General features: G+C 38.4%; 3 protein-coding genes across 8 annotated transcripts in view; 2 read left to right on the top strand and 1 right to left on the bottom strand.

Moving 5' to 3' along the window:
• The window catches only part of RIPOR2 (RHO family interacting cell polarization regulator 2), a 178251-nt gene extending 175624 nt beyond the window's left edge, over window positions 1-2627 (top strand). For all 5 annotated transcript variants that reach the window (XM_045509563.2, XM_045509559.2, XM_010974234.3 and 2 more), the window contains one exon: window positions 672-2627. In XM_045509563.2, coding sequence (XP_045365519.1) covers window positions 672-772 — 101 coding nt within the window. In that variant the 3' untranslated portion in view covers window positions 773-2627. The remainder of the gene's footprint in view (window positions 1-671) is intronic.
• A 5358-nt stretch (window positions 2628-7985) lies between these two features.
• Window positions 7986-10499, top strand: ARMH2 (armadillo like helical domain containing 2). The gene is made up of 2 exons (XM_010945776.2): window positions 7986-8271; window positions 10072-10499. The coding sequence occupies exons 1-2, from the start codon at window positions 8007-8009 to the stop codon at window positions 10497-10499; spliced, it is 693 nt and encodes a 230-aa protein (XP_010944078.1). The 5' UTR covers window positions 7986-8006.
• Window positions 10500-14336: 3837 nt separating this feature from the next.
• GMNN (geminin DNA replication inhibitor) lies at window positions 14337-24460 on the bottom strand. 2 transcript variants are annotated; one of them, XM_074348183.1, is made up of 7 exons: window positions 24304-24460; window positions 22428-22485; window positions 19455-19532; window positions 18680-18827; window positions 16411-16493; window positions 15998-16108; window positions 14337-14748 (listed from the first exon to the last, which is right to left on the bottom strand). In XM_074348183.1, exons 2-7 carry the CDS (start codon window positions 22476-22478, stop codon window positions 14587-14589), a joined length of 633 nt encoding a protein of 210 aa, XP_074204284.1. In that variant the 5' UTR covers window positions 22479-22485; window positions 24304-24460; the 3' UTR covers window positions 14337-14586. The 2 variants fall into 2 exon arrangements, with proteins under 2 accessions (XP_074204284.1, XP_074204285.1); XM_074348184.1 differs by lacking the exon at window positions 24304-24460 and adding an exon at window positions 23858-24013.
• Window positions 24461-25252: the final 792 nt, after the last annotated feature.

The raw sequence follows: 25252 nt of genomic DNA, 5'->3' as shown, positions 1-25252 counted from the left end.
GGTGGAGAGAGCCTTTTTTTTAAACTCTGTATACAAAATATAAATACTTGTTATGAATCAGTTTACTACTACAGTGCACTCTTAAAGTGTAAAAGCTATACTCCTGAAAGTCCTCAAATATAATCTGGTCGATAATACAAGTTGGAAAAAAGCTGCCACCCTAGTTTGACTCTAGCAGCTTAATAATGTGAGAGAGAATCTCAAGGCATTTGTAATCACCCTGACAACCAGACTCATTATTTGGTGTCCTTTCTTACAGTTACCAACTGAATAAGGCTCAATTCTGCCATTGAATATATCATTCAGTGCACAGAAACCTTAGCCAACGTATGTTTGTTTAAAGGATAAAACGAATATTCCTTACGGCTTATTTTAGGCACAGAAATTATTTAATTCCCTAAAAAATGTGCCCAGGATAGTATCAGTTAGAACTTTTTTTGTCCCTTAGTGTTCTCTTAGTCTCTAGCATTAGCTCAAAAGTTCTTGGTTATTCTAAACACTACCTAGAAAACAACATGAGTAAGAAGAACCAAAGATGGCTTTTCCCTACCTGAAGTTAACATTAGCAAAATATAGCAACATATACCTAAATACCTGGTATTAACTTATTCTGAACGAGGAATGAAAAAGTTAGGTTCAAACTGATACTCATTTTTGATTTCTGTATCCAGGAGAAGATGGGCGGCTGGCCTATGAACAGTTGGACAAATTTCCTCGAGACTGTGTTAAAGTTGGAGGTCGTCACGCAAGTGAAGTTGCCACGGCCTTTTAGTTGCCAGTTAACTCTGCCTAACAGCTGTCTTAATAAATGGCCCTGTTAACCAAGATGGTGCTTTGATTTAGCTGGAAACTGTTGAAGTTGTCTGGAAATTTAACATGTTACAGAAGGAATTCAAAGTCCAGTTTCACAGCACCTATCTACTTCTCCTTTGGCCAACAGAACAGGGCTATGTATATTTCAGTAGATTACGTTGTTGACTGCGTCTGAGGACACTTAGTAAAAGAGTCCGTCTTATCTAGTATGTATGGAATTTTAAAACAGCCATCGTTGTACCTTTTTGGAAGCTCTTCTATAAGCTTGAAATAGTCATGTGATAATTTGATAAATATCATACGCCTTGCAGTTTTTCCTCTGTCGTGTTCTCCAGGTTGAGTGGCCCCCTTAGCTACCTGGTTTTACCTTAAATGTAAAGTACAAAAAAGGATTTCTTCAAACAAAATTTTGCCTGCAGAACCTGATGAAGGGACACATTGTAAGAGTTTAATTTTTTTCAATTTCATTTTTTCAAGCTTCCACTATTGCTTTTGTTTGTTTTGTCCATCTTGAAAATTCCAAAGGCATGTTTCCATTACGGTAAAAAAAAAAAAGGGTAGATGACCAAGAACCACTTTATTAAGATTATACCTGCACTCACCTAAAACAAGATGTTCAAGGCAGGGAGGGTATGGCTCAGTGGCAGAGTGCTTGCTTAGTATGCATGAGGTCCTGGATTCAATCCCCGGTAACTCCCCTAAAAAAAAAAAAAAGAAAGAAAGAAAAATATAAGAAATATAACCAAGTGTAGCATGTGGCTCTTCAATCCCCATACCTCAGTTAAAAATAAAGAAATAAAAATAAATATACCTAATTACCTCCCCCACCCCCAAAAGAAGATACTCAAAACTTAAGGGTTTTTTTGTTTAAACAAGAGCCATTTTTTAATGACACTTTCACAGTAGAGGCATTTTGTTGCTAAGACAAATCAAAATCAAAAGTTTTCAGAAAGCTGTGATGCTCCTTAAGGTAGAAAAATATAGAAGTTGGAGGAATCTTGATGGGTTGAAAGCAGAGAGTCATTAAAAGTGGTCCTTAACATGAGGTTGGGAAGAAGAATGCCCTGAATGATGGCTACTGCCCCAGAGAAACCATAAATCACTAGATAAGTTCCCTTGGCCAGACAGTTAAAACAATAGCTTCCATTACTGCTTCCATATCAGGGTAGCAAGTCCTTTAAATAAAGTACAGTCCATTCAGTAGCTCTCATTAAATAACTTTTCTTCCTCTTAAGAGTGTACAAGGTGGGATATGCCAAGCTATCAAAATAATACATTTGAGTGTAATTTAAACTGTGGAATATCAACTGTTCTCTGAATGTGTTTGTATAAAATATATTTAGATGTCATTTGAAATATTTGCATTTTAGCAAGACCTTTAAAAACAACTCTTATTTCATTTTGAAGTGAATATTGTTTGTTGGGCTTCCTGGCAAATAAGTTCTTTCAACTGTGAAGTTATAATGTACATATATTTGTATATTTATAAATATTATATATATGCATATATCTTTCATTTTAAAGGTACATTGTACAGTCTATAGTTAGTATGTATAGACTATAGTCTCTTAAATGGCTGAAATAATTCTTTTTATAGAAAGTCAAATCACAAGTGTTAACAGAGTTGTTTGTTTTGTTGTTTGGGGTTTTTTTTATTTTTTGAATATTGCATGAGTAATTAATTCCATATCTTTTGTATTCACTTCTGCATTTTATTTTTTGGTTGAAGGGGGTGCTTTTAGTTTTGTGGCATTTGTATTCATCACTCTTTCAATCATCTAAGTTAAAATAAAAATTATTTTTGAATTACTAGTCTCATGTTCAGAGTCTGGTGTATTTTTTCACATGCCCTTCTTGAGTTCGTATTTACACAACACACTACACCTCATTCTCAACTTGAATTTATTCTTATCTTGAAATTCCTTCATCTTTCTATGAGGATAATAATATTTACTTCTCAGATTTTTGTAAAGCTAATTGCAGAAAAAAGAGCAGCGTTTCATCTTGTTCCTTCGTCTCGAACATATTCCTCTGCCGCCTCATTTTGTCTAAGTTGCTGTTGGTATTTTTAAGAATGTTGTAGGTGAATTACGTTTCTCGACCTTGGAGAAGTGGTCTCTGTACGAGGTGTCCCAGCAGTGCACCCCTGCTCTCGTCACTCAAGCTGTACGCTCAGGGATTCTCCCTAAGAGGGCTGTGTGGGCCCTCCTGTTGGGAAGGGCTGACTCTGTGGGCAGTATGGTAGGCTTGGTTGGGCCCTAGGCTGGTTGGTTGCCTTGTGTGGATGCTGGATGCTGTTGACCGCTGTTTAGCAGGGCCCAGTCACAGCGTGGTTGGTTGTAGAATCTTAAGGAGCCCCTGGGCTAGTGCTGGCTCACTGGTGGGCGGAGTCAGGGCCCGAAAAACATTGAGGCTGTTGCCCTCTTATTGGTAGGTGAGGCCAGATCCTGGAATTGGTTTTAGACTACTGGCAGGCAGAGCTGGTTCCTGGAGTCTGGCTGCAGGGCCCAGGGATCCCAGAGCTCCTTTCAGATATTCGGGGAGGGGGGTGGGGGGGAGGGGCGAGGTGGGGGTCGGTTCCTGATACAGTTGGGTATGGGGTCTGGGGTGTCCTGCAGGTTGCATTGGCCTGGTAGTGGGCAGGGCCAGGGACTAGCTGGTCCCAGGGTAGGGCCTGGCCTGTGTTGCAGGATCATAGTTTTCTTGCTTCCTATGTCTCCCCAGACGTGAGTGAGGCTGGTCTCCAGACTTCCCCAGGCTTCCTGGCGGGAGGCCCCGTGCCTGTCCACTGGTGGGCCGAGCTGGGTCCTGGCCCTCGGGTGGGCGGGGCGGTGCCCGGGGGCGAGCCCAGAGGCAGCTGTGGGCTCTTTAGCCCTTAGGCGGCAGTTCTGCTGAAGGGTGGGGCTGAGTCCCCGCTCAGTTAGTTATTTAGCCTGAGGCGTCCCAGCACTGGCTGTTGGGTGGGGGCTGGTCTGGTGCTAACGAGCCAGTGGGAGGAGGGAGGACCCCACACAGTGGCAGCACCTGTGGCTCCCAAATGTGGCCGCCACCAGAGCCTGTGTCCCCGGTAAGCCGCAGCCGCCCTCCGCCTCGCGGGGAGACTCTCCAAGACCCGCAGGTAGGTCTGGCCCAGGCTCCTGTCAAATGACTGCTTTGCCCTGGGTCCCCCTGCGCCTGAGAGTTTGTGTGCACTGTGCGCCTTTAAGCCTGTGGGGCTCCAGCACTGAGGCCCCGCTGGCCAGCAAAGCCGACTGTTCTGCGGGCTGGTCTTCCTGACGCCGGAACCCCGGCCTGGGGAGCCTGACGTTGGGCCCAGAACTGTCACCCCTGTGGGAGGGCCTCGGTAATTATTCTCCATCGTGTGGGTCGCCCACCGCGGGGTAAGGGATTTGATTACATTGCGAGTCTGCCCCTCCTGCTCATCTTGTGATTTCCTTCGTTGAGTCTTTACTTGTAGATCTGTTCTGGTAGATTCGTGTCTTTTTCATCCATTGTGGTTCTGCAGATAGTTTTAATTTAGATGTGCTTGTGAGGAATGGAGCTCAGTGTCTTCCTACTCCCAAATCTTGGCCACTCTCAATGCATTTATTTCTGTATCACCCAAAGGCCTTAACTTTATGTCTTCCCAATGCCAGCTTGCATAAACAATATAGTTAGGAGGTACTCTAATTGAAGAAATCTTGATAGGCACTACGTGCACGCCTCACTGATGCCCAGGGACTGACTCCATCATGGGTGGTTGTCCTTGCTGCAGTAACGGCTGGTGCCCATAACGTAGAGCCTGCACTGTTTAGAAAATAAGCTTCTATGTTCTCTCTTCTACGTACTTTGTGATGATGCCTTGTGATCCGAATCAGCGGCATCTCTGCAAACCGCGTGTCCTAGAGCGGCGTTTCAGAGTTATGGTATCCACGAGCAGCCCCTTGAGGGTAAAAAGAGTCCCTGAGATTTTCCTGGGGGCAGTATCTCTTATAAAACAAATATTTTTTTATTTTTGAGAAAATTCTAAGTACACCTTTTGTAGGGAACGATATTTGTTAAAAACTAGTTCTCTTAACGTCTCAACAAGTATCTATTGCATACTTACTTTTTTAATGTATGTATATGCTGGGGACTCTTCTTGGCAATGGAGTTAACAGCAGTGAAGAAAAAAAAAGGGACATAAAAATCCCTGCCCTGACAGGGCTCGTATCCTTGAAAGAGGAGATAGTATGACAGAAAAGGAATAATAATTGCCCATGTTGGGGGTGGGGGAAGTGATAGGCAAAAACTTCAAGATTCAAGGAGGGTGGTCAGGGAAGGCCTAATAGAAACTTATATTTGAGGATGATCTGGGGAACCGACGGGGTGAGTCATCTGGGTATGTGTGTATCTCTGGGAAGAGCATCCCAGGCAGAGGCAATAACCACAAAGGCCTTAAAAAGGGACCATGTTTGATGTTTTGGATTTTCTAGTAGCCACGTTAAAAAAAGTAAAAAGAACAGGGGAAGTTAATTTTAATAAAATGTTTTACTTAACCTAATATATCCAAATTATTTCAACTTGTAATCAATATAAAAATTATTAGCAAGATATTTTGCATTCTTTTTTTCATACTAAATCTTTGAAATACAGTAATTTATACTTACATCACATCACAATTCAGACTAGTCACATTTCAGGTGCCCCATAGCCACATGTGGCTAGTGGGTACCATATTGGATAATACAGGTCTATGTTTCCCTCATTGTCCCATTAATAGCCTTTATAGTGTATACATGCATATGGAAACAGGATCCAACCATGGGTTACATGTTTAATTTAGTTCTCATGCCTCATCAGTTTCTTTTCTCTAAAATTAAAATACAGTGGATTTACAATGTTGTGTTGGTTTCTAGTGTACAGCAAAGTGATTCAGTTTTATACATATATGTATATGTCTATTCTTTTTCATATTCTTTTCCATTATGGTTTATTACAAGATATTGAATATAGTTCCCTGTGTATACAATAGGACCTTGCTGTTCATCTATTTTATATATAGTAGTTAGTCTGCAAATCCCAAACTCCCAATTTATCCCTCCCTTGCCCTTTCCCCTCTGGTAACCATAAGTTTGTTTTCTATGTCTGTGAAGCTGTTTCTATTTTGTAAATAAGTTCCTTCGTATCATATCTTAGATTCCATGTATAAATTCTATCATACGATATTTGTCTTTCTCTGTCTGACTTAGTTCACTTTATGGTAATGTCTAGGTCCATCCATGTTGCTGCAAATGGCATTATTTCATTCTTTTTTTATGGCTGAGTGGTACACACACACACACACACACACACACCCGCACCTTCTTTATCCAGTCGTCTGTCAGTGGACGTTTAGGTTGCTTCCATGTCTTGGCTATTGTAAATAGTGCAGCTATGAACATTGGGGTGCATGCATCTTTTTGAATTAGTGTTTTCTCTGGATATATGGCTAGGAATGGGATTGCTGGATCATATGTTAATGCTCCTCTTTAGGCTCTTTTAATCTAGAACAGTAATGCCCTCCCCCATTTTTAAACTTCCACACTTACTATATTTGAAGAGAACAGGAAGTACATTTTGAGGATGTCCCAATTTTGGCAGGTGTCCAAATTTCTACTTCGAAAGTAGAGCCAATAGGATTTTTTGATCAGTTAGAAATGAAATGTGAAACAGACAGAAGCCAAGGGTGAATCCGAAAATTTCAGTCTGAACAGCTGGAAGGATGGAATGCCATCTTCCAAGACTTGGAAACTGAGAAGCAGCAGGTTCCGAGAGAAAGACTAGGAATTCTGCTTTGGACATGTTAAGTTGGGGGAGCCTCTGAGCCATCCAAATGTAGATACCAAGTTGGTGATTGAAAGTAACTGGAGTTCAGGTGAGAAACCAGTTAAAAATACAAAATTGGGAGTCTTCAGCAGATGGATTTTACTTAAAGCCTTTATTTCATCCAGGAAGTACAGATAGAAGACAAGAAGAAGTGCAAGGACTGAGACTTGGGACACTAGTATTTAGAGGTCAGAAAGGAGAGGGGGAAGGAGCAAAGGAAAAAGAACAGTGGACAGTAGGGAAACATTAAATGAGTATGACATCTTAGAAGCCAGGTAAAGAAAAAAGTGTTTCAAGGAAAAATGAGTCACAAATGCTGAGGACTGAGAACTGGATTCAGCAGAATGGAAGTCATCAGTATCCCTGACAAACAATTTCAGTCGAGTTGTGGGGTTGAAATCCAATTTGGAATGCATCCAAGGGAGAATGAAAGAATATTTGAAATGGCTAGTATGGCAACACTTTGAAGAGTTTTTATATAAAGGGGAGCAGAAAAATGAATGTGTAATGACTAGGGGGAGGGGCTAGATGAGGTCAAGAACGTTGTTTTCTTTTTTTTTTTTGATGAGAAAAAGGACAGCGTGCTTGTTGATAATGCAAAGGACCCCGCTGAGATGGAAAAATTAATGAAGCAAGAGAAGAATTGCGACCAGTCTCCTTGAATGGAGTGAGAGGGATTGGTTGAAATCTGTGTTAAGTGGAGAAGACATCCATGTAACAGGAGGGAAGTCAGAGTATACAGGTACAGACACAGATCAGTGGGTGGATGTGATGGTGAGAGCTATGGAAAGTCTTTTTTTTTTTCAGTTTTGTTTTGTTTTCTAATGGAGGGATTGGGGATTGAACCTAAGACCTTGTGCATGCTAAGCACTTGCTCTACCACTGACCTACACTCTCCCCCCGGAAGATCTTTTTTGATTGTTTCCAAAATAGGATCAATGTAGGAAATCCATGATGTAGAGAAAAACTCTACGTAACAAACAAGCCAAACAGGCATGAAAGATCAATGGAAAGAAGTTGAGTACATGCTGTAACAGTCAGCACAGAATAGGCCAGTTCCTAGAAGTCATTGCCTTACCAAAGGTGCAAAGACAGAATGAGCTTGGTGTGTGTTAGGAGAAACTTGACTAGTTTAAGCTGAGATCTGTGTGTGTGTGCACCAGAGAAGTCAAAGTATGCTTGGTTGAGCTCAAATTGTAGAAGGCCTTCAATGCCAGGCTGAAGGAAGAATCTAGGTGTACGTTGCTTCCCCCTGGTTCGTGTACTCCATTCCGCAGTGTTGCTAAGTGCTGCATTCCAGAGTTCCTGACTGTTCACTTCTGTCACTGCCCGTGGTGTAACCGAAGCGCCCTGGGCCTTTTTACACAATGGCTAAGAGCCAGGCTTATTATGTGCAGTTTTGGACTCAGATTTATCGACATTTTGTGCGGCTGTATCACCACCTCCAGCAATGCTGGAGTGTCACCATTAAGGGCTTTTTCACTAAGAAGGAAGAAAAACACATCCCTCCAGCTGAGAGCATTTTTCACAAAGAAAAAATTGTGGTGCTTGGCAATATGCTGAAGGATCAATCTCTCGCCATTGAAAAGAGAGCTCAAGCTGCCTATAAAATCGGACTGTTGGCCTTTACAGGTACTGACTTAACCAGCTCTGCTGAAACAGGTGTTCCAAAATCTTTTTGCCTGTTACAATACTGTCAGGGAGTGGTTCTCAGAGCGCTAGTCTAACATCCCAATAATATTTCCTTTGCCTAAATTATTAGTTTTTGGTCTTTATACCACCAAAGATAATTACTATCTCCTCAACAATCTCACACTTTAAAAGAATGTGTCCATCAAATAAATTACTAATTATTTTTCTGCTTGTATTAATTAAAAATACATATATATACATATACTGAAATTGCCTATCAAAGTTTTCAATATCAAAAAAAAAAAAATCAAAGAACGTACACTGAATTGGTATAATTTCAACCCTTTTACAGGGTAAAAACTACTTGATATTTTATTTTTTATCTTATAAAAATGCATTACCCAGACAATAGTTGAGAAAAATCAATAAGAACATAAGGCTCTTAAAACACCCGCCAGGAAAGCCAGTAGGTGCATGAGTGAAAAGCAACTATTAATGTATACTTGGCTAGAAAGTTAAATGGTAAACCATTTAAACACACATCACTCTAAATGATTGCCACGTCCAAACTTGCTTCATTTTTTTCTAATAAATTTCAGGATATGTAAAAAATAATTTATAGATAGTCCTCAACAACACATCTCCTAATCAGAAGCTCTGGTTGGTAGCTGTTAGTGTCATAGGTCGGTTAATTATTTTTTAAATGGGAAAATAAGTTAGTTAGATATAGTATGACAGACTAAATCTTTCACAGAATCGTGTCCATGAGGGAAAATAGTGACTGTTTTCAAGGACCAGGGGGGCCTGAGTGTCAGAATGATTGAGAACCAGCAGCATAGGATTAGAGAGATGACAGATACTCAGGACTCCCATGTGAAGGAGGGGTCAGTGGCACCCGCCGTGAGGCAGGCTCAGTCCCCTGCACAGTGGTAATCACCTTGTGAGGTACAGTTAGCTCTGATAAAGGGATCTGCATCACTTAACTTGATGTTATTTAGCCCTGGCTATGCTAGTCAAAACAATGGAACAGGCTTATGCCCAGGTTTTGGCTAAAACTTTACATTGAATAGAATATTCTTGGGACCATGGGACTTTGGTAGTGCAAGTAAGAGGAATCCAAGCTGGGACAAAACTCCAGTGGCTAGAATTCAGCCAACTATGCCAGCTACTCCTCACCATCTAAGCTGTCTTCACCAATGCCGCCTTCTCTAGTACCTTCTTGGAGTTGGAGATTTGAACTAAGAAGATCTGAGGTTCAGGTATGTGATAGAAGTAGAGTCAAGCACCAGGTTGGTCCCAAGTCTGCAAAAGAGGGCTGAGAAATGCGTAAGGAGAAAGGACAGCGATGGGTAACTCAGGAAAAACCTCTCTCTTGCTGTTAGATTCTGACTTTGCAGCTCAGCCTTTTGGTTTACTCTTTGTTTGCTCTAATGCTCTGCTCTTTTTTCAAGTATTGAAGACAGAGACTCAGGAATGAGACCATGAGGAAGATTTGCTAAGTGAACCCAGTCAGGTTTTATTCACCTTGAAATACTGACCCCTACTTGCCTGATTAAAGAAACCAGGGAGGAGCTTTTGGCAGACAGGGACCTTCCAGGGCTCCTCCTATTACTCCCTGCTGATCAGCATGCACTCTCCACCTTCACAGGAGCACACGGGACAGGGAGGAGAAAAAGAGATAAATTCAAAGTAGCCAGTGTCCCATATGTAGTGACAAGAATATGAACATATGAGCCCTCAGATGTCACTAGTTACTAGATACATCAGATACTTCTGGAAATGCAAATGTTTGTTTTACAGGAGGACCAACTGCTGGAAATTTTGCAGCTGAGTATATGCAAGATGTAGCTCACTTGTTGCAGAATTACGAGATGGCACCAAAAGTAAAGATCCTGCTTCTCCAGAGTGTGGCGTGTTGGTGCTACTTAAACCCTGTCAACCAGAGAAAAGCCAAACACCTGCAGTTCCTTCCTATTCTCGTTGGTCTTTTTGATAAAAAATGTGAGCCTAGCACAGAAAGTGAACTAAACAGCAACCTCCTGGTTCAGTTTTGGAGTTGCTATGTTCTCTCAATTATCACCTGCAATAACTTGGCTTGTATGAAGGAGCTTAAAGACCACACTTCTCTAAAATATCACTTACAAATGTTGGCCAGTAAGAACTGGTCTGGATGGCCTGAGAATTTTGCAGAGGTGCTGTATTTCCTAATTGGTTTTCATAGGAATTAATTTCTCTAAATCCAGTTACATGATGCAGCCATCTCCACCGCTGTATTACCCTAGAAAACTGAAATAAATAATAAAAGTCGGTACATTATTCTTCAGCATTTTCTCTTAGGTAGTCAAACAATTCTATATAAATTTTCAGAATTACTGCAATGACTAAACTTATGAGAAGTGCCACTGCTTAAAAGAACCTCATAAAAATTAAGTTCAGCACAGCAAAGGAAATCATAAAACAAAAAGACACCCTATGGAATGGGAGAAAATATTTGCAAACGATGTGACCAAGAAGAGATTAATTTCCAAAATATACAAACAGCTTATACAGCTCAATATTTTAAAAAAATGTTTAAATGAGCATTAGACCTAAATCGACATTTCTCCAAAGAAGACATACTGATGGCCAGCAGGCACATAAAAAGATGCTCAACATCACTAATCATTAGGAAATGCAAATCAAAACCACAATGAGGTACCACCTCACACAGGTCAGAATGGCCATCATCACAAAGTCTACAAATATTAAATACTGGAGAAGTTATGGAGAAAAGGGAACCCTCCTACACTGTTGGTGGGAATGTAAATTGGTGTTCTCACGATGGAGAACCGTATGGAGGTTCCTTATAAACTAAAAATAGAATTACCATATGATCCAGCAGTCCCACTCCTGGGCACATATCCAGAAAAGAAACTCTAATTTGAAAAGATACATGCACTCCCTGTTACTTAAGACAAGATTACAGTGTACAATTTTTCTGTAAGACTACTAATTCTCCCAGAAAGATTTAAGGAATGAACTTTCCTTTTTCCTACTTATCTGCAATACCAGTTCTCATCTATCAAGTTTCCAGATATTTGTCGGTCTGTCTTTGGACTCTCTAACTTGTTCTATTGGACTGTTCAATTTATTTGTGCCTACAATAAAAGAACACTGCCGTAATTTGGTAATTTCACAATAATTTAAAAAATCTGGTACAGTAAGTCCCCCACAGTGATTTTTCTTTTCAGAAGTGTCCTTTGGTTTTTCCACATGAATTTTAGAGTCAGCTTCTTAAGTTCTGTGAAAAACCCTATTGGAACTGAAGTAGAAATAGTATTGTATTGCTATTCTTATAGTTTTGATTCTTCATATCCATGAATAAGGTGTATTTCTCCATTTATTTAGATCTTATTTAGATTCATTAATTTAAATATTTAATATAGTTTAACAGTTGTATAATTTTCTCATTTCTTGCAAATTTTTGTTAATTTTACTTTTTGAAGTTTAATCTGGTGTATAGAAATGAAATTGTCAGCATACATATTGATTTTGTAGCTGACTTTATTAAATTATCCTAATTTGAATAATCTGCAGATTCCTTTGGCTATTCTTCATAGATAATCTTAACACTTTATGAATAATGATAGTTTTGTTTACTCCTTTCCAATCTTTATGACTTTTTTTTCTTGTATTGCTCAACTGGTTAGGACTAGAATATAATGCTGAATATAAGCAGTCACAGCATTTTTGACTTGTTCTTAATTTTGAAGAGAATTAAAAAAAAATTTAAACTATTCAGTATGTTGGTTGCTATGACGCTATTGTAGATACCTTTTATCAGTTTAAGGAAATTTTCTCTTATGTTTAGCTTGTAATAGAGTATTTTTAAAAAATTCAGTAGATGTTAAATTTTACTGGATGCTTTTCTTCATCTCCTGAGATGTTAGATTTAGGTATCAAGGTATACCAGCCTTATAAAATGAATAGGGAAATGTTCCCTCTTCATAGTCTCTGAAAGAATTTGTATGATATTGGAATCACCGGTTTATTAAACATTTGGTAGAACTCATGGGTACAACCCTCTGGGCCCTGTATTTCTATATGGGACAATTTTAAACAACTGATGGTTTCTTTGTTATAGAACTTTTCATATTATCTCTGTTTTTAATAACTTTTGGCACTTTCCCCAGGTATTTATGTTTTCTATTTACTATAAAGGTGTTCATGACAATTTCTTACTATCTTTCTATTGTTACATAAGCATTGTGTGCCATCTTATACACCTCATAATTATAATTTCCCTAAGAACCTTCGCAGATACTTGATAATTATTTTAGTCTTTTTGAAGCATTTACTTTTGACTTTGCTGATTGTCTCTATTAGACATATTTCTAATTTTAGTAACTTTGCTCAATATTTCCTTTTACTACCTTTGCATTTATTCTATCATTTTGTTTCTAATTAAGTTGGAATAAGCTTAGTTCATTAACTTTTCAGTCTTTATGAATATGTTTTATTACACAGATTTTGTTTAAGTGCCATTCTAGCTGCATCTCACAAGTTTTGATATGTAGTATTTTCAGTATTATTTAGTTCTGGGTATTTTCTAATTTTCATCATTTTCTCCTTTTTGACATGAGTTATTTAGACATGTGATTTTTTTATTTTCAAGTGGATTTTTCTAGTTAATTCATTTGTTATTGTCATCTAGCTTAATTGCATTATGGTCATTAAACATGGTCTATGCAACACACACACACGCACACAAAAAGATAACATGCACTCCAATGTTCATAGCAGCACTATTTACTATAACCAAGACATGAAAGCAAACTTAATGTCTGCCGAGAGATGAATGGATAAAGTATTTGATTTTTACAGTCAGATTTACAATATAATTCGTGATTTGTGTCCTTTTTGAGAAGTCTTTACCAAATCCAAGGTCACTAAAATTTTCTCCTATATTTTCTTTTAGAGGGTTAATAGTTTTATATCTAACATTAAATCTTAAAAACCTTTTCAGTTCCCTCTTGTGTTTGCTCCCTGCCACCAAATCCTGGCAATCCATTTTTTGCTTTATCCAGGAATACTTTCTACTAGCTTTCCTCTTTCTTACTCCTTCTAACAGCCTCTCAGATGATTCCACCTCCCCCTAATCGAATAGAAAAGAGTATTCCTAATTCTTTTTTAAAATTATTTTTTATTATGGTAAAAAAAAAAAAAAACACGTAACAAAATTTACCTGTTCTATCTTTGGGCCAGTGACTCAAATCTCCAACATACAGAGCTGCACTGAGTAGCCACTGGCCTCACATAGCTCTTTAAATGTAAATTAAAGGTTTTAATCCTCACAAAAAAAGAGGGACTTTATCTCAATATTTGAGATAAGAAAATTAAAGTTCTATAAAAATAACTTGCTAAATAACCCTTTAATGCTTGATGCTGCTCTTTATCACCAATTTATACAAAGCTGTTTGAATGATTCCCAGAGTTCTTAACCCCAAAGCTGAACACTTTGCAAACAATTTCCCTTTATTTTGTCCTTTTCTTCCTTCAAAATAGTACATATGGGAAATCCTCATTAATTTCACCCCACTCTTACTTGATATTCCTTCAGTGTATATACTTCGTACTATACATGTATGTAAAATGTGTGAATGGAACATTTCAGAACCCTGAGCTATTCCTGCGTCTCTTCACCCGCTCCCCCTTTGTTTCTCTAGAGGACTACCACCACCCAGCATTTTAAGCTTCCAAGAAGAGCATGATCATACCAGCCAGCTGAGCCTTTACGTGGCTAAACAGATTCACTTGGGGAGCTTTAGAAACTAGGTTCTCACACTCCTACTTAGAATATCTGGGCATGGGGTCTGGAAATCAGTATTCCATCGAGGGAGCTTGAGGTACAACCAGGTTTATGAGTTAAAACCTCAGCTATCTCAGTCTATAGAGGGAGGAATTCATTTTCCCCTTGTTTCTTCCAAGATCGTTAGCAGGAGAATAGAAAGGAAACAAAAGCACAGAAATAGATGAATTTTCTACATACAGTCCTGTACTTCATTCTCCCAAGACAGACACAATGCTCAATAGAATGAAGTTTATTTATCATATATACAAGTCATGTCTGACAACTGAGAAAATGCTATTTACACAAAACATCATAGATTAAAAATACACAGTATTTGTATTTTAATACAATAATAGTGTCCCATGATACAAACAAGGAAGTTCGATTCCAAGTTTGCACTATATAGTTATTTGCTCTGCTACAAAGAACTATAGTGGAGGTAAACTTTGGCAGTATGTTTCTCAAAAGTCAAATATTACTGAATTTCATGTACAGGGTTCTGCATCTGTAGAGGAAGAGACAACTTCTTCAGCACAAGCACCAACTTCTGAGTCTTCTACTTCCAAATCCTCACCAGTTTCCTCTTCAGATTCAAATTCCTGACTATCCGGTGATTCAAAGTTATCCAGAGGTTCATTACTCAGTCTCTTTTAAAGAATAAACCAATAATTAATTGTAAAAACATTAAAATCCAAGCCTATTATCAGTATGCTGATGTAACTGACCCTCAGTGCTGTAGTGAGGTTTTATTTCATAATATCTCTCAATTAAGTTCACCTGTAAGTAGTCAAGTGTTATATCAAAGTCTTTACCATGTTAGAGCATTTTTTTGCAAAGACACAGTGTTTAATAATTTGCTTGCTTCTTTTTTTTAAAGCACTCACATGCTTTCAGAACACAGTCTGAATCAGCACTTCTCAAACTATGTGTGGTGAAGGACCACGTTTCCTAATTTCCCATCTGCTGGGGACCAGTACTTTCATGGCAGCTGAAGGAGCTCATACAGAGCTTCCAAATGAAAACTTCAAATATGAATTCTGTCACAGCTCTAAAATCTAAGGCAGAAATTCAGTACAAGAAAAGTTTTGATTTGAAAAACATCCCCCGACCCTAAATAAATAAATAAACAAACCAGGGGAAAAAAACCAATAACAAAAAGAAACAAAAAACTTTCTCCCCATCAACAAGATGATTGTTTGCAAACATGAACAAGTTTAAGATATATTTTTTAAGCCAAGACTGGTAAAGTAATTCTCATCAGGCTAATTCTTCTTATAAACACATTCACTACCTCCAAATTAAAAATTTTAAAAGTCAGACAGCACCTGTTTCTAATGGCCCAATACTAATTAGTGTTAGATACACATATTTGTTTGCTCATGTCTTGTACAATTAAATCTCCTTGCATTTAAAAAAAATAAAAAAATTAAAAAGTCAGATAAGTTATTCAGCACACCAATTACCAATTTTATAAATGACAGTACAGACTGGCATTAAAGTTAAATTTAAAATGGTCTGAAAATTTGTCAGCTGTGAAATATGATTTTCCATATATTTTTCCTTTATATCTCCCTACAAGAAAAGCGATGTTTCATAATAGTAAATAATAGCATCCACTAGTTACTGGGCTCTCACTTTTGTCAGTTCCCTCATTTTTCTGTCGTAATTCATTACTCTCATAAGAAGCCTACGAACTAGGCACTATTACTCCCCCTTTATAGATGAGGAAAATGAAGCCCCGGCAGGATAAATAACCTGCTTGACTCAAACTTAACGGTGCCAGGCAGGGAGCTAAGACTCCAGCCCAGAAATCCGATTCTAGACCCCAAACACTTACTGACCACGCTTTCTAGAAAAAGGGGTGATTCTGAGTCAGGTGCAGGCTGAAATACCCACCTCTATGACCTCGGCCATGTACTGGACATGCTCTGCTACTTCTGCCAATTCTTTATTCTCTTTTTTCAGGCGGGCAATTTCATTGTCCTTTTGTTCAATTTCTTTATGAAGCTATGTGACATAAATTAAAAAGTTCAGTATTCCACAGATTTGCTAAACTATAAACCAAATTATGTGCCTCCAAGTGTATAACTGATAGATACATTAGCACAAAGTTCCTAACAAAGGTGCTATCTTTGGCTCTCAACACAACAGGTTTCTTTTTGTGTAATTCCAGTAACAGTTTCCTAATTAAACTTTCATTAGGCCAACGTTAAAGCTAGTTTATATTGCTCTAATAAAATATGCTCAAGCAGCAGAAGGAAAATAATCCCAGAATGTTTAAAATGCCACAAATTATATTCAGTACATACTTTCTCATTTTCCTTAAGTGCTTCATAGAGAGCCTTCCTCCGTTTTTCTGCCACTTCTTTCCAATAATGAGAAGATGGATTTTCTAAAATAAATTAAAATTTTACATGTAACTTTGAAAATTACTATTATATACTGCTATAAAACCCAATAATTTCTTGTATTTAAAAAAATTTACTATCTTACCCAGTACTCCACAATACCCATTTTTAAAAGATTAAAGTTAGGAAACCAAATCAATTAAAAAAATTTTTCCCAACATTGTGAAGATTCCAGTCCTTCAAAAGAATCTCAACACAAGTATGATACACATGTAACTTTCACCGAGGTTGTTAAAGATGTGTGCAACATTTGCTTTCTGTGTTTGTATTTTTTAAATTTGTTTAACACTGGCATTTGTGAAAAGTTAAGGCCAGTTAGTTTTACACTGTCTTTAAATTTAATTTGTCCAGTTTCATGATTAGATTCAAGCTAAACATTCTGGCAGAAACCTGTGTTAAGTACGCTGTATCCTTCTCAATGTTCCATCTGGGGAACACACACTCATCTGCCACAATGCTGGAGATGTTAAATTTGCAGATGATTTCTCCCTTGAAAGATACTTTTTTCCTTTAGTAACAAATAAATGATTTACAGAGTAAAATTTTTGAGTCTGTGTTAACATCCAGTTCCCTACCAACCTTTCACCCAATTTTAACTCTGCTGTTTTCTTGCTTAAATCTATTACTTCTATGGTGGATGAAAAAGAGTGATTTTCTATTTATGAAATTCCTTCTACATTAGGTAGTTGGTGTTATTCTGTAAAAGAACTTTCCCTACCCCAAATCAGAACAAAATTAGCAGTATGGATTCATGTCTTCTGTTTTACTTCAGTGTTATACTCCATTCTTGTCCTTATTCATTTTGATGCTCAAATCTTCCTAAATTTAGCCAGGGAGATCCCTTCAAGCAGACTCCTTGTCCTTTTAACACATCCATCAGTTTCTGAGTACTTCCTTATTTTCTAACACAACAGGTTCCAAGCTCACTCTACAGTTTCCCTGCCCAAGTCCTGGAAGCAGCCACTTCTCCAGGGAGCTTTAAGAGAGAATAGTGATTACAAACCAAGAACCGGGCGTGGCTGTGCTTCTTGTCACATGTTTCTGGGCTCTTTCACTGGCAGAGTTAAGAGAGGCTCTTTTTTAAAGTCATCAGTTTATACCAACACTCCACCTCCACAAAAGGGTTCCTCCTTTCCTTCCCCATTACATAGTGTATCTCCTGTCACCATACCATCTACCCAGCAATATCAGCGTATCACTCATTTGTTCAATCCTAAAACACACACACACTTTTTTCAAACTTGCTATACCAATACCACTGCCAGCAAAAATTAAATTCAAGATTTCTTTGTAGTTCTTTTAATCCTCATAATATGTCCCCCTAAGGGTCTATTGTCAAGAGTTCTGTGTTCACGTTACATGGATTAATTTTTTCATTTATGTGGTTATGTTAGCAATATGATGTATAGTTGTTTGTTTCCATATTTAACTTTAATGTTTCTTCCATCAATCTTTGTTAATTTTAGTCAAATTAGAAATAAATATCGCAAATCCTATTGTTTATTTTACATTATTGAAGAGCTTCTTTATTTCTATGCAGTCAGCCTTTCCAGTTTTGCCTAATAAAACCCCACTGTCTTCCTGGCAACTCGAAATGTGTCCAAATGTCACTATAACCTTGAGTAAGTCGATTAACTTGTCTAGGTCTCATATTTTTTCCTCAGCAATAATATCTAATGACCCATGAGTAGTACAGAATTAATCATCTTCCATACTGCTTACAAATCATCATTAGCTTCCTCTTTTGATTTCTACTGGCATTCCATTAAAAACTAGTATTTACTACAGCACATGCTTCTCATTCATCTTCCCTACCTTTATTGTTCCTGTTGGCTCCCTTACTTCAATTCTCTTGGTATCTTCTAATTCCTTTCTTCAAATTCATTCCTAGACATATGTCTTCTGAAAAGACTATTTCCAAGTCTTGTAAGTCCGGTATCAGAGCTGCCATATTAATCACTGTCTTTTTCTTTAATATTTCATCCATAGCTGGGTCTTACCAGTTAGTGTTTTATATATTTACAACCATAAGCAATTTTAAATTATCGAGAACACAAAAGTAAAATATCTAATAGGTTAAGAGGCTGTGGGCAGAATTCATAACAGTATAATAAATAATATTTACCTTTATTATAATTTAAAAAATTTTAAATTATACATTTTTTCATACCTGTAATCATAAGATCAAATGCTTCTTGAGTGACTCCTCCAAGATCTTTATTTTCACTATGTTCTGGGATAGTAACAACTCCAGAGCTGGAAGTCTTAGATATTAACTGATCGTTCCAATGTTTTCTTTTGGGCAAGCCTTTAACCAACTATAATAAAAATGTATACGTCAGTCTCACTTATTTTGTTTTACTGAGTAAGAAACCTGGGCGGTTTTTTCACTTGTGTATTGAATATAGAGCACTCACATATCTGTATCTTTTTGATACCTTTGGATCTTTTAAAAAATTACACAACTCAAAACTTTACCAAAATGTATAGTTGTACTCTATTTGCAGCAACTATTTTGGATTAGACTTGGGTCTAAGACTTAGCTAAATTTATTTTTATTGTTTAAATAATTCAGTACCATGGAAAGGCACTATTTTAAACCTGCAAAAGTCTAAAAACCCTCATTCATGGTTATTACACCCTTTTCTACAGGGCTAAATGAATGAGCCCAATTTTTATTCTCAAAACATCAACATTAGACCTCTAGGCTAATTCATAACTTATTACATCATTCCAGTTCTACTACAGGTATTCATACCAATTCAGAACTTCCTAAATTGAACAATTAAAACAAAAATCACTTCGGTGGGGGATACAAAATTGTTACTCTTATATTATTTCCATTAATTTCATTGATTTAGGTATTTCTGACAAGAAAATCTTTGAAATGTTTTTAAAGTAAAGGTACTATCATCTGTACCCGATTCTAGCCCAAAAATACCTACCTCATTTTCTCTTCCAACAAGAGACCCAGCCGCAGAAGGCTGAATCATCTTCAGAGTTCTTCTTGGAACAGGACTACTCTGAAAGTCAAGATAATAAATATCTGGTTACTAAGTTTCCATATGGATTATTACTGCATTAGTCCCACTATAATTAACAACAACAAAAAAGAAACGCTAAAGACACTAATATTTGATCAGCTGTGTAAGTTTATAATGCTACACATGGACAAGACACAAACAAGTAGCTTCTCTCCTCCCACTGCAATAGGTGCTGCTGCTATGGTCATACAGTCATTTGTTTAGTTAAAACAAAAATATGACAAAATTCCTAACACTTCAAACCATGTGTGATGGAATTGCAGTATAACAGAAATATTTGTATTCCCTCTTAAAAAAGATCTTCCACAAAGAAACTAGGAATTTACCAAAATCATAACATTTTTGGTAGAAACCCACAAGAGAGGCAAATTGGAGGGAAAGGTTAATTATTTATACTGCAAAATACTATTTCCCCTAATCAAAAGGATTTATCTCAGGCTTCCTTTAAACTGTGAATATCCCCTAACACATTTATATGAATTGAAATATAATTTTTAAGTACATTACACAAAACCACATGTAAGAAGACCTACTCCCCACCTTCAGCCTTCACCTGACTGTAGAAGCAGTTTTGCTTCAAGCCCATTCGATAGCAGACAGTGAAAATGTCAGTGCTTGAGGTATACTGAAACTCTAAAATGCCCAAGCTATTGTTTTGAAAAAAATACTGCCTTCCCTGTAATATGTAAATACATTCCTGTATATTTCCTGTTCTAAAAGCTCTCTCTATTTTTGCAAAAAAATCATTAGTTATACTGCCACTATGGGATAGCAAACAATGGTGAATACTCAAACAAGGTTAGCAAGAACATGATACCAAAGCAGCGTGAGAAAGTTAATGATTCCACACTGTACTTCACATGACTAGAGTTCACCTTTCCCACGGTAAAGTTTCTACTGCTGATTATTATCTCACTATTTAACTGAAGAACAAATGCCAGTTACTGGGAGAACAAATATTACACCAACTTTCAGATACAATTTAGATTATAGATTAGTCAAAAGTCTCCAGACAAATAGAAGAAAATAAAGCTTTGGAACCTTAATAGTAGGAGGTGTGAATTTATTTAAATGTTTGCTACTAAAAAAGGCCAAAGAAGCCAGCTACATTACTGTCACAAAAAAGGACAACTTCTAATATTTAACTTTTATACCTGTAAGCTTTACAGCATCCAGCCCCCCAAATGTAATATTGTTATTATCATTTTATTAATACAGATCATGCATTAGAATAGTAAACTCTTTTGAGCCAGAAAGGTTCTTTTATATCAATGGGTCTTAATCTCTTTAGAAAACAATTTGAGATTCTGTGAACTACCTCAAAAAACAAACAAACAAGAGCACACTTAGAATTTATGTATAACTGGCAAGGAATCCATGAACTCTTAAATATACTCTTAGCGATCTAGTTTCAGTCCAATTCCCTCATTTTACTAATGAGTAAACTGAGGTTGAGATGCTCAATAACTCACCCAATGTCACAGTTTTGGAGGCAGAACCAGAATCAAACAGAACCCAAATCCTTTTATATCCTAGTTAGTTTTACTATAGCTACTAAAGATTAGACTTCTCTTTAAATATTAGGATCTGCTGGAATTATATAATTATTTGTCTGGGACTTGATTCAAAATAATTCAGTGGAGGTAAGAGTGAATGGAGATGAAGACGAAACAAGACTGGCTGCATACTGATAACTGATGAAAATGGGAGAAGTAAACTGAGATTATACTGTTGACTCTACTTTTGAATATCTGACGATTTTCGCAATAAAAAGTTTAAAAACACACACCTACAATGCACAGTGGGAAGATGTCACCATCCTGAATGGAAGCTGATAGAATCAAATCCACAAATTATCAATGCAAAGTATTAAAGAAAAATAGAGTAAGGAACACACTGCATAAGGCAAGGTAAACAAAACAACCTATCAAAAAGCATCTGCTATCACTTACAAAAGGCTTTTATTTATACTATACAATTTAAACCTGCAAACTGATAAACTTTCCTGACAATGTGGTCTCACTCCCAAGAACCCTAAGAATATAGTTTAAGTTGTGTGGTAAGATCTAGCTAAGTTGTAAATCCATTTAGAACAGTAAGAGCAAAGCCTGTCAAAATTACAAACCCAAAATTAAGCTCTGTCCTTAACTGTTAAAAGAATAAACATTTGGGAGAAGATTTTCAGTGACAGTATAAAACAGGGATTCAAAAAGCGTGGCAGAACAAGCAGGTTAGATGGTAATGAGTATGATGTACCCTGGAAATATATTCAATATAATGCAAAATGTGTCCCTGTGGTCAGACACTAATCTGAAGATACACGCAAAAGGATTTTAAGAAAATCATTTCATGAAATGTAGGAGTAGAAACGAAGCAATAATGATCTTGTATACAGAAAATCCTAAGTAATCTACTAAACAACTATTAGAACTATTAAGTTCAGCAAGGTTGCACGATACAAGATCAAGATACAAAAATCAACTATTTCTATACAGTAGCAATGAGCACAACAAAAATTTAATTAAGGAAATGCTCCCGTCTACAAAAGTATTAAAAAGAATAAAATACTTAAGAAAGAATTTAACAAAAAAAAAGTGAAAAACTCAAAACTCTGAAAACTACAAAACATTTGTTGAAAGAAAGTAAAGACGACCAAGATAAATGGAAAGACATCCTGTGTATGTGGATCAGAAAACTTAACATTCAACCATAATTAATTTTTAAACAGTTCTCAATTATTACTTGTCCTCAGACTAAAAATTGAGTAATTCAAGGATTACTGAAATTGTAGCCAGGTTAAATTTGACTAAATTATGTCAAAAAACATCTAACTACATGCTATCTACAACAGATCAAAGTGATTGTATCACATACCTTGACATTCTCTTGGATTCCTTCTTGTTTCTGCTTCATACTGGGATTCATTATACACCTGATGACGAACAGAAGACTAGTTAATTCGAAAACAGAGTATCATCTGCATCAGAAGGTAAAATCTAGTTTTTCTGCTGTTGAAAGTACAACTGTAGAAATCAAAATAAAAAAATCATAACAATAAAAAAAAATGATGGAACTATCTTTTCTCACTGTACCCAAACTCAGTCCTGTCAATGACAAGTGACTAAATCTAATGACTTTAATTATCTCTACTTTATATACACACAAACACACAATTCTGGCTGGAAAAAATCTTGTTCCAAAAGGAAAATCTGTGTTCCCAACAAATTTACAAAACATGATGATGTCCTGGATTAAATACAAGGCTTTCAAAGATCTGAAAAATGGTCACCAGGAAAAAGCAAAACAGGTATGTGGGTATGCCCAAATCTGTCCTAAAGAACAGCACCCTAACTTTGCTGTTTCAAAGGCAGATTTAAGCCACAACAAACGTGTCTCTGGTAACCAGCGATAACTCAATATCCAATCAAGATTATGCATTTACGTGTGTAGGGAATGTTTAACTACCACTACGAACTGAGACGCTGATCGAAGCAAAGAGGGAGCAGGAGATGAAGAGGTATGTAATGTTAACAGATCACTGGGCCAGACTCACCCCAAGCCCAACTCTAAACTCCCGGACCAAGTCTGTCTCTGAAACAGATCTCCCTGATTTCTGTGGCCATGCGTTTCTTTACTCAGGGCATATGACCCATCACATGTTAATACATTGTACACTATGCCCTAGCACACAGAAAGGCAAGCAAAAAAATTTAGGATGCAAAATTTAATCTAATTGTGCGATGTACCCTATTTTCTACCCTATTTCACGTTAAGCAAATGCTGGTCGGGACCAACTAAACTGAACCAGAGCAATGATTTTCAAACTGCAGGTCGCGGGGCCTGGGATCCCAAAATCACTTAACGGGTGTTTGGAAAAATGTAACTGAACAGAGTGGAATTGAAGAGACGAGAATACAGCAGAGTGTGTGGCACGGGAAGGATAAATACTGCTTCGTAAAAGGTTCTAATTTGGTTGGAGGGTTGCGTCCTGAATTGTGATATAAGGTGTGCTTTTCGTACGTGTCACGATTTAAAAAGTTGAAGGCCACGGGTCAAGTCTAATCCTTCACTGTTTATCACACTGCCGCCAACAACCTTGCACCCTTACTTTTTATTCTCTAGCTTTTAAAAACAACTAGACTGAAAACTCCGGCATAGGACTGGGTCCAAGGAAATCCTGATAAACTGGTGAAAAAAGTGTCACCAAGTCCAATATTCTTTTTCAAATGGGTGATGCAGGATTCAGGGACCTCCTCCCACGAGCCCAGTGTGCGGACCCCCTCGGATGGATCACCGCCACTTACACGGCCAAAAGGGCGGATGCTCCGGCTCACTGAGGCAGCCAGGCATGCCTAGGCTGATGCCCTCCCACAACGTGCGGCACACGAACCTCCCCGCGACCTGGCCAGCTCGTTCTCGGGACACCTAGACCCAGAGATCCAGCAAGAAGGCGCATGATCCGGCGCTGTGCGCCCGGGCCCTCCAACCACGGCGCGCGTCTCGGGACGGCCCCCGCCAGCCAATAGGGAGCGCGGACGGGACGGCGCGCCAAAACCGACCCAACCAATGGCGCAGCTCCGAGCCTCACCTCGCTCCCCGGCCCCGGCTCCCGCGGCCGTTCAACAGCCCTTTCACCCAGACTGCGGCCCGGCAGCTGTCAGGGGTGCGCGACTTCCGGCCGGCAGGAGTCAAAGCGGCTCGTCTAGCAGCCCCTGCGGACGCCCCGTTTGGCCACCTCTCTCACACTTACTGGATGGAAGTGCGCAATCCTCGTAGCGAACGCAGCTAGTTCTGGCAGTGGCGGCTCGCACGGGATCCACAGCCGACCGGCGCCGGTCCCCACAGCCGCTGGACTGCTGGCGCGCGCTGTTGTAAGAGATTAGAACCCCGCCCGCCGGCCCTAGACGGCCACGTCACGGCCTGACGCGAGTCGAGGGGCGGGGCCCGCCGAATCAGGCGAATCGCCTCTCGCCTCCGGCCGTTTAGGCGCCGCTCCGTCCTGCGCCTGCGCGGTGGGCGTAGCGTGCGTTGGGGCCTGGAAGGTCACGGGGTTTTGCTCTCAGAGGCTAGTGCCCTCGGATCCTGCCCTTTGCCCTTCGCTGCGGACTAACCGTCACAGTGGAGTGCTTTTTTTTTTTTTTTCTTGGCGCTTTACAAGAGGGGAAAAGATCTGCCCCCTACTAGATGTAAATACCGGGAAAACAGAGTATTGTGTATATATAGTACACAAGTTGTTATTTTTCTGTAAAGGCTTGTTTCCGCGGACTCCTACAGAGCTTTTATACTTTTGGCTTTTTGTATTTTGACTGTATTCTGCCTTAGGAGTTCAAAAAGGCCTAACCCTGCAGTAACTCCTACTGTTCATTGACCCTCCCCCCCAATATGTACCAAATACTGAAATACAGCTCCCATTGCAATTCCAAGGAGCAGGGAAACCTAAAAATTACGTCTAGCTTTTTTTTTTCCCTGCAAATTTCTCAACTTTTCTTTTGGGCATACTACATTACAGCTTACCGGAGTCTTGTTAAATCTTTTGTTTATAGCTCCCATAGATATTAATACAAGTTTTCCCGTTTCTTAACTTTTCGTGGGATTAACGTTCTCAGAAGGAATGAATATCTAGTAACTACGCTCAGCTCCGCCTTTAGGAAATGCTTTCTCAGCTGTGTACCCTGCGACCCTGCGTACCCATCTCCTCC

This window comes from Camelus bactrianus, chromosome 20 (assembly GCF_048773025.1).
Source record: "Camelus bactrianus isolate YW-2024 breed Bactrian camel chromosome 20, ASM4877302v1, whole genome shotgun sequence".
Classification (NCBI taxonomy): Eukaryota; Metazoa; Chordata; class Mammalia; order Artiodactyla; family Camelidae; genus Camelus; species Camelus bactrianus.
Note: the sequence above shows the minus strand (reverse complement) of the source record. Positions and strands in the feature narration are given on the sequence as shown.

Excerpts from the sequence above, each read along its gene's own strand:
- ARMH2 (XM_010945776.2), top strand. The coding sequence starts at position 8,007 with ATGGCTAAGAGCCAGGCTTATTATGTGCAGTTTTGGACTCAGATTTAT. Across the intron at positions 8,272-10,071 it reads CGGACTGTTGGCCTTTACAG|GAGGACCAACTGCTGGAAAT; the intron begins GTACTGACTTAA and ends TTTGTTTTACAG.
- GMNN (XM_074348183.1), bottom strand. The coding sequence starts at position 22,478 with ATGAATCCCAGTATGAAGCAGAAACAAGAAGGAATCCAAGAGAATGTC. Across the intron at positions 19,533-22,427 it reads GAATCCAAGAGAATGTCAAG|AGTAGTCCTGTTCCAAGAAG; the intron begins GTATGTGATACA and ends CTTGACTTTCAG. Across the intron at positions 16,494-18,679 it reads ATTTGATCTTATGATTACAG|AAAATCCATCTTCTCATTAT; the intron begins GTATGAAAAAAT and ends AATTTATTTTAG.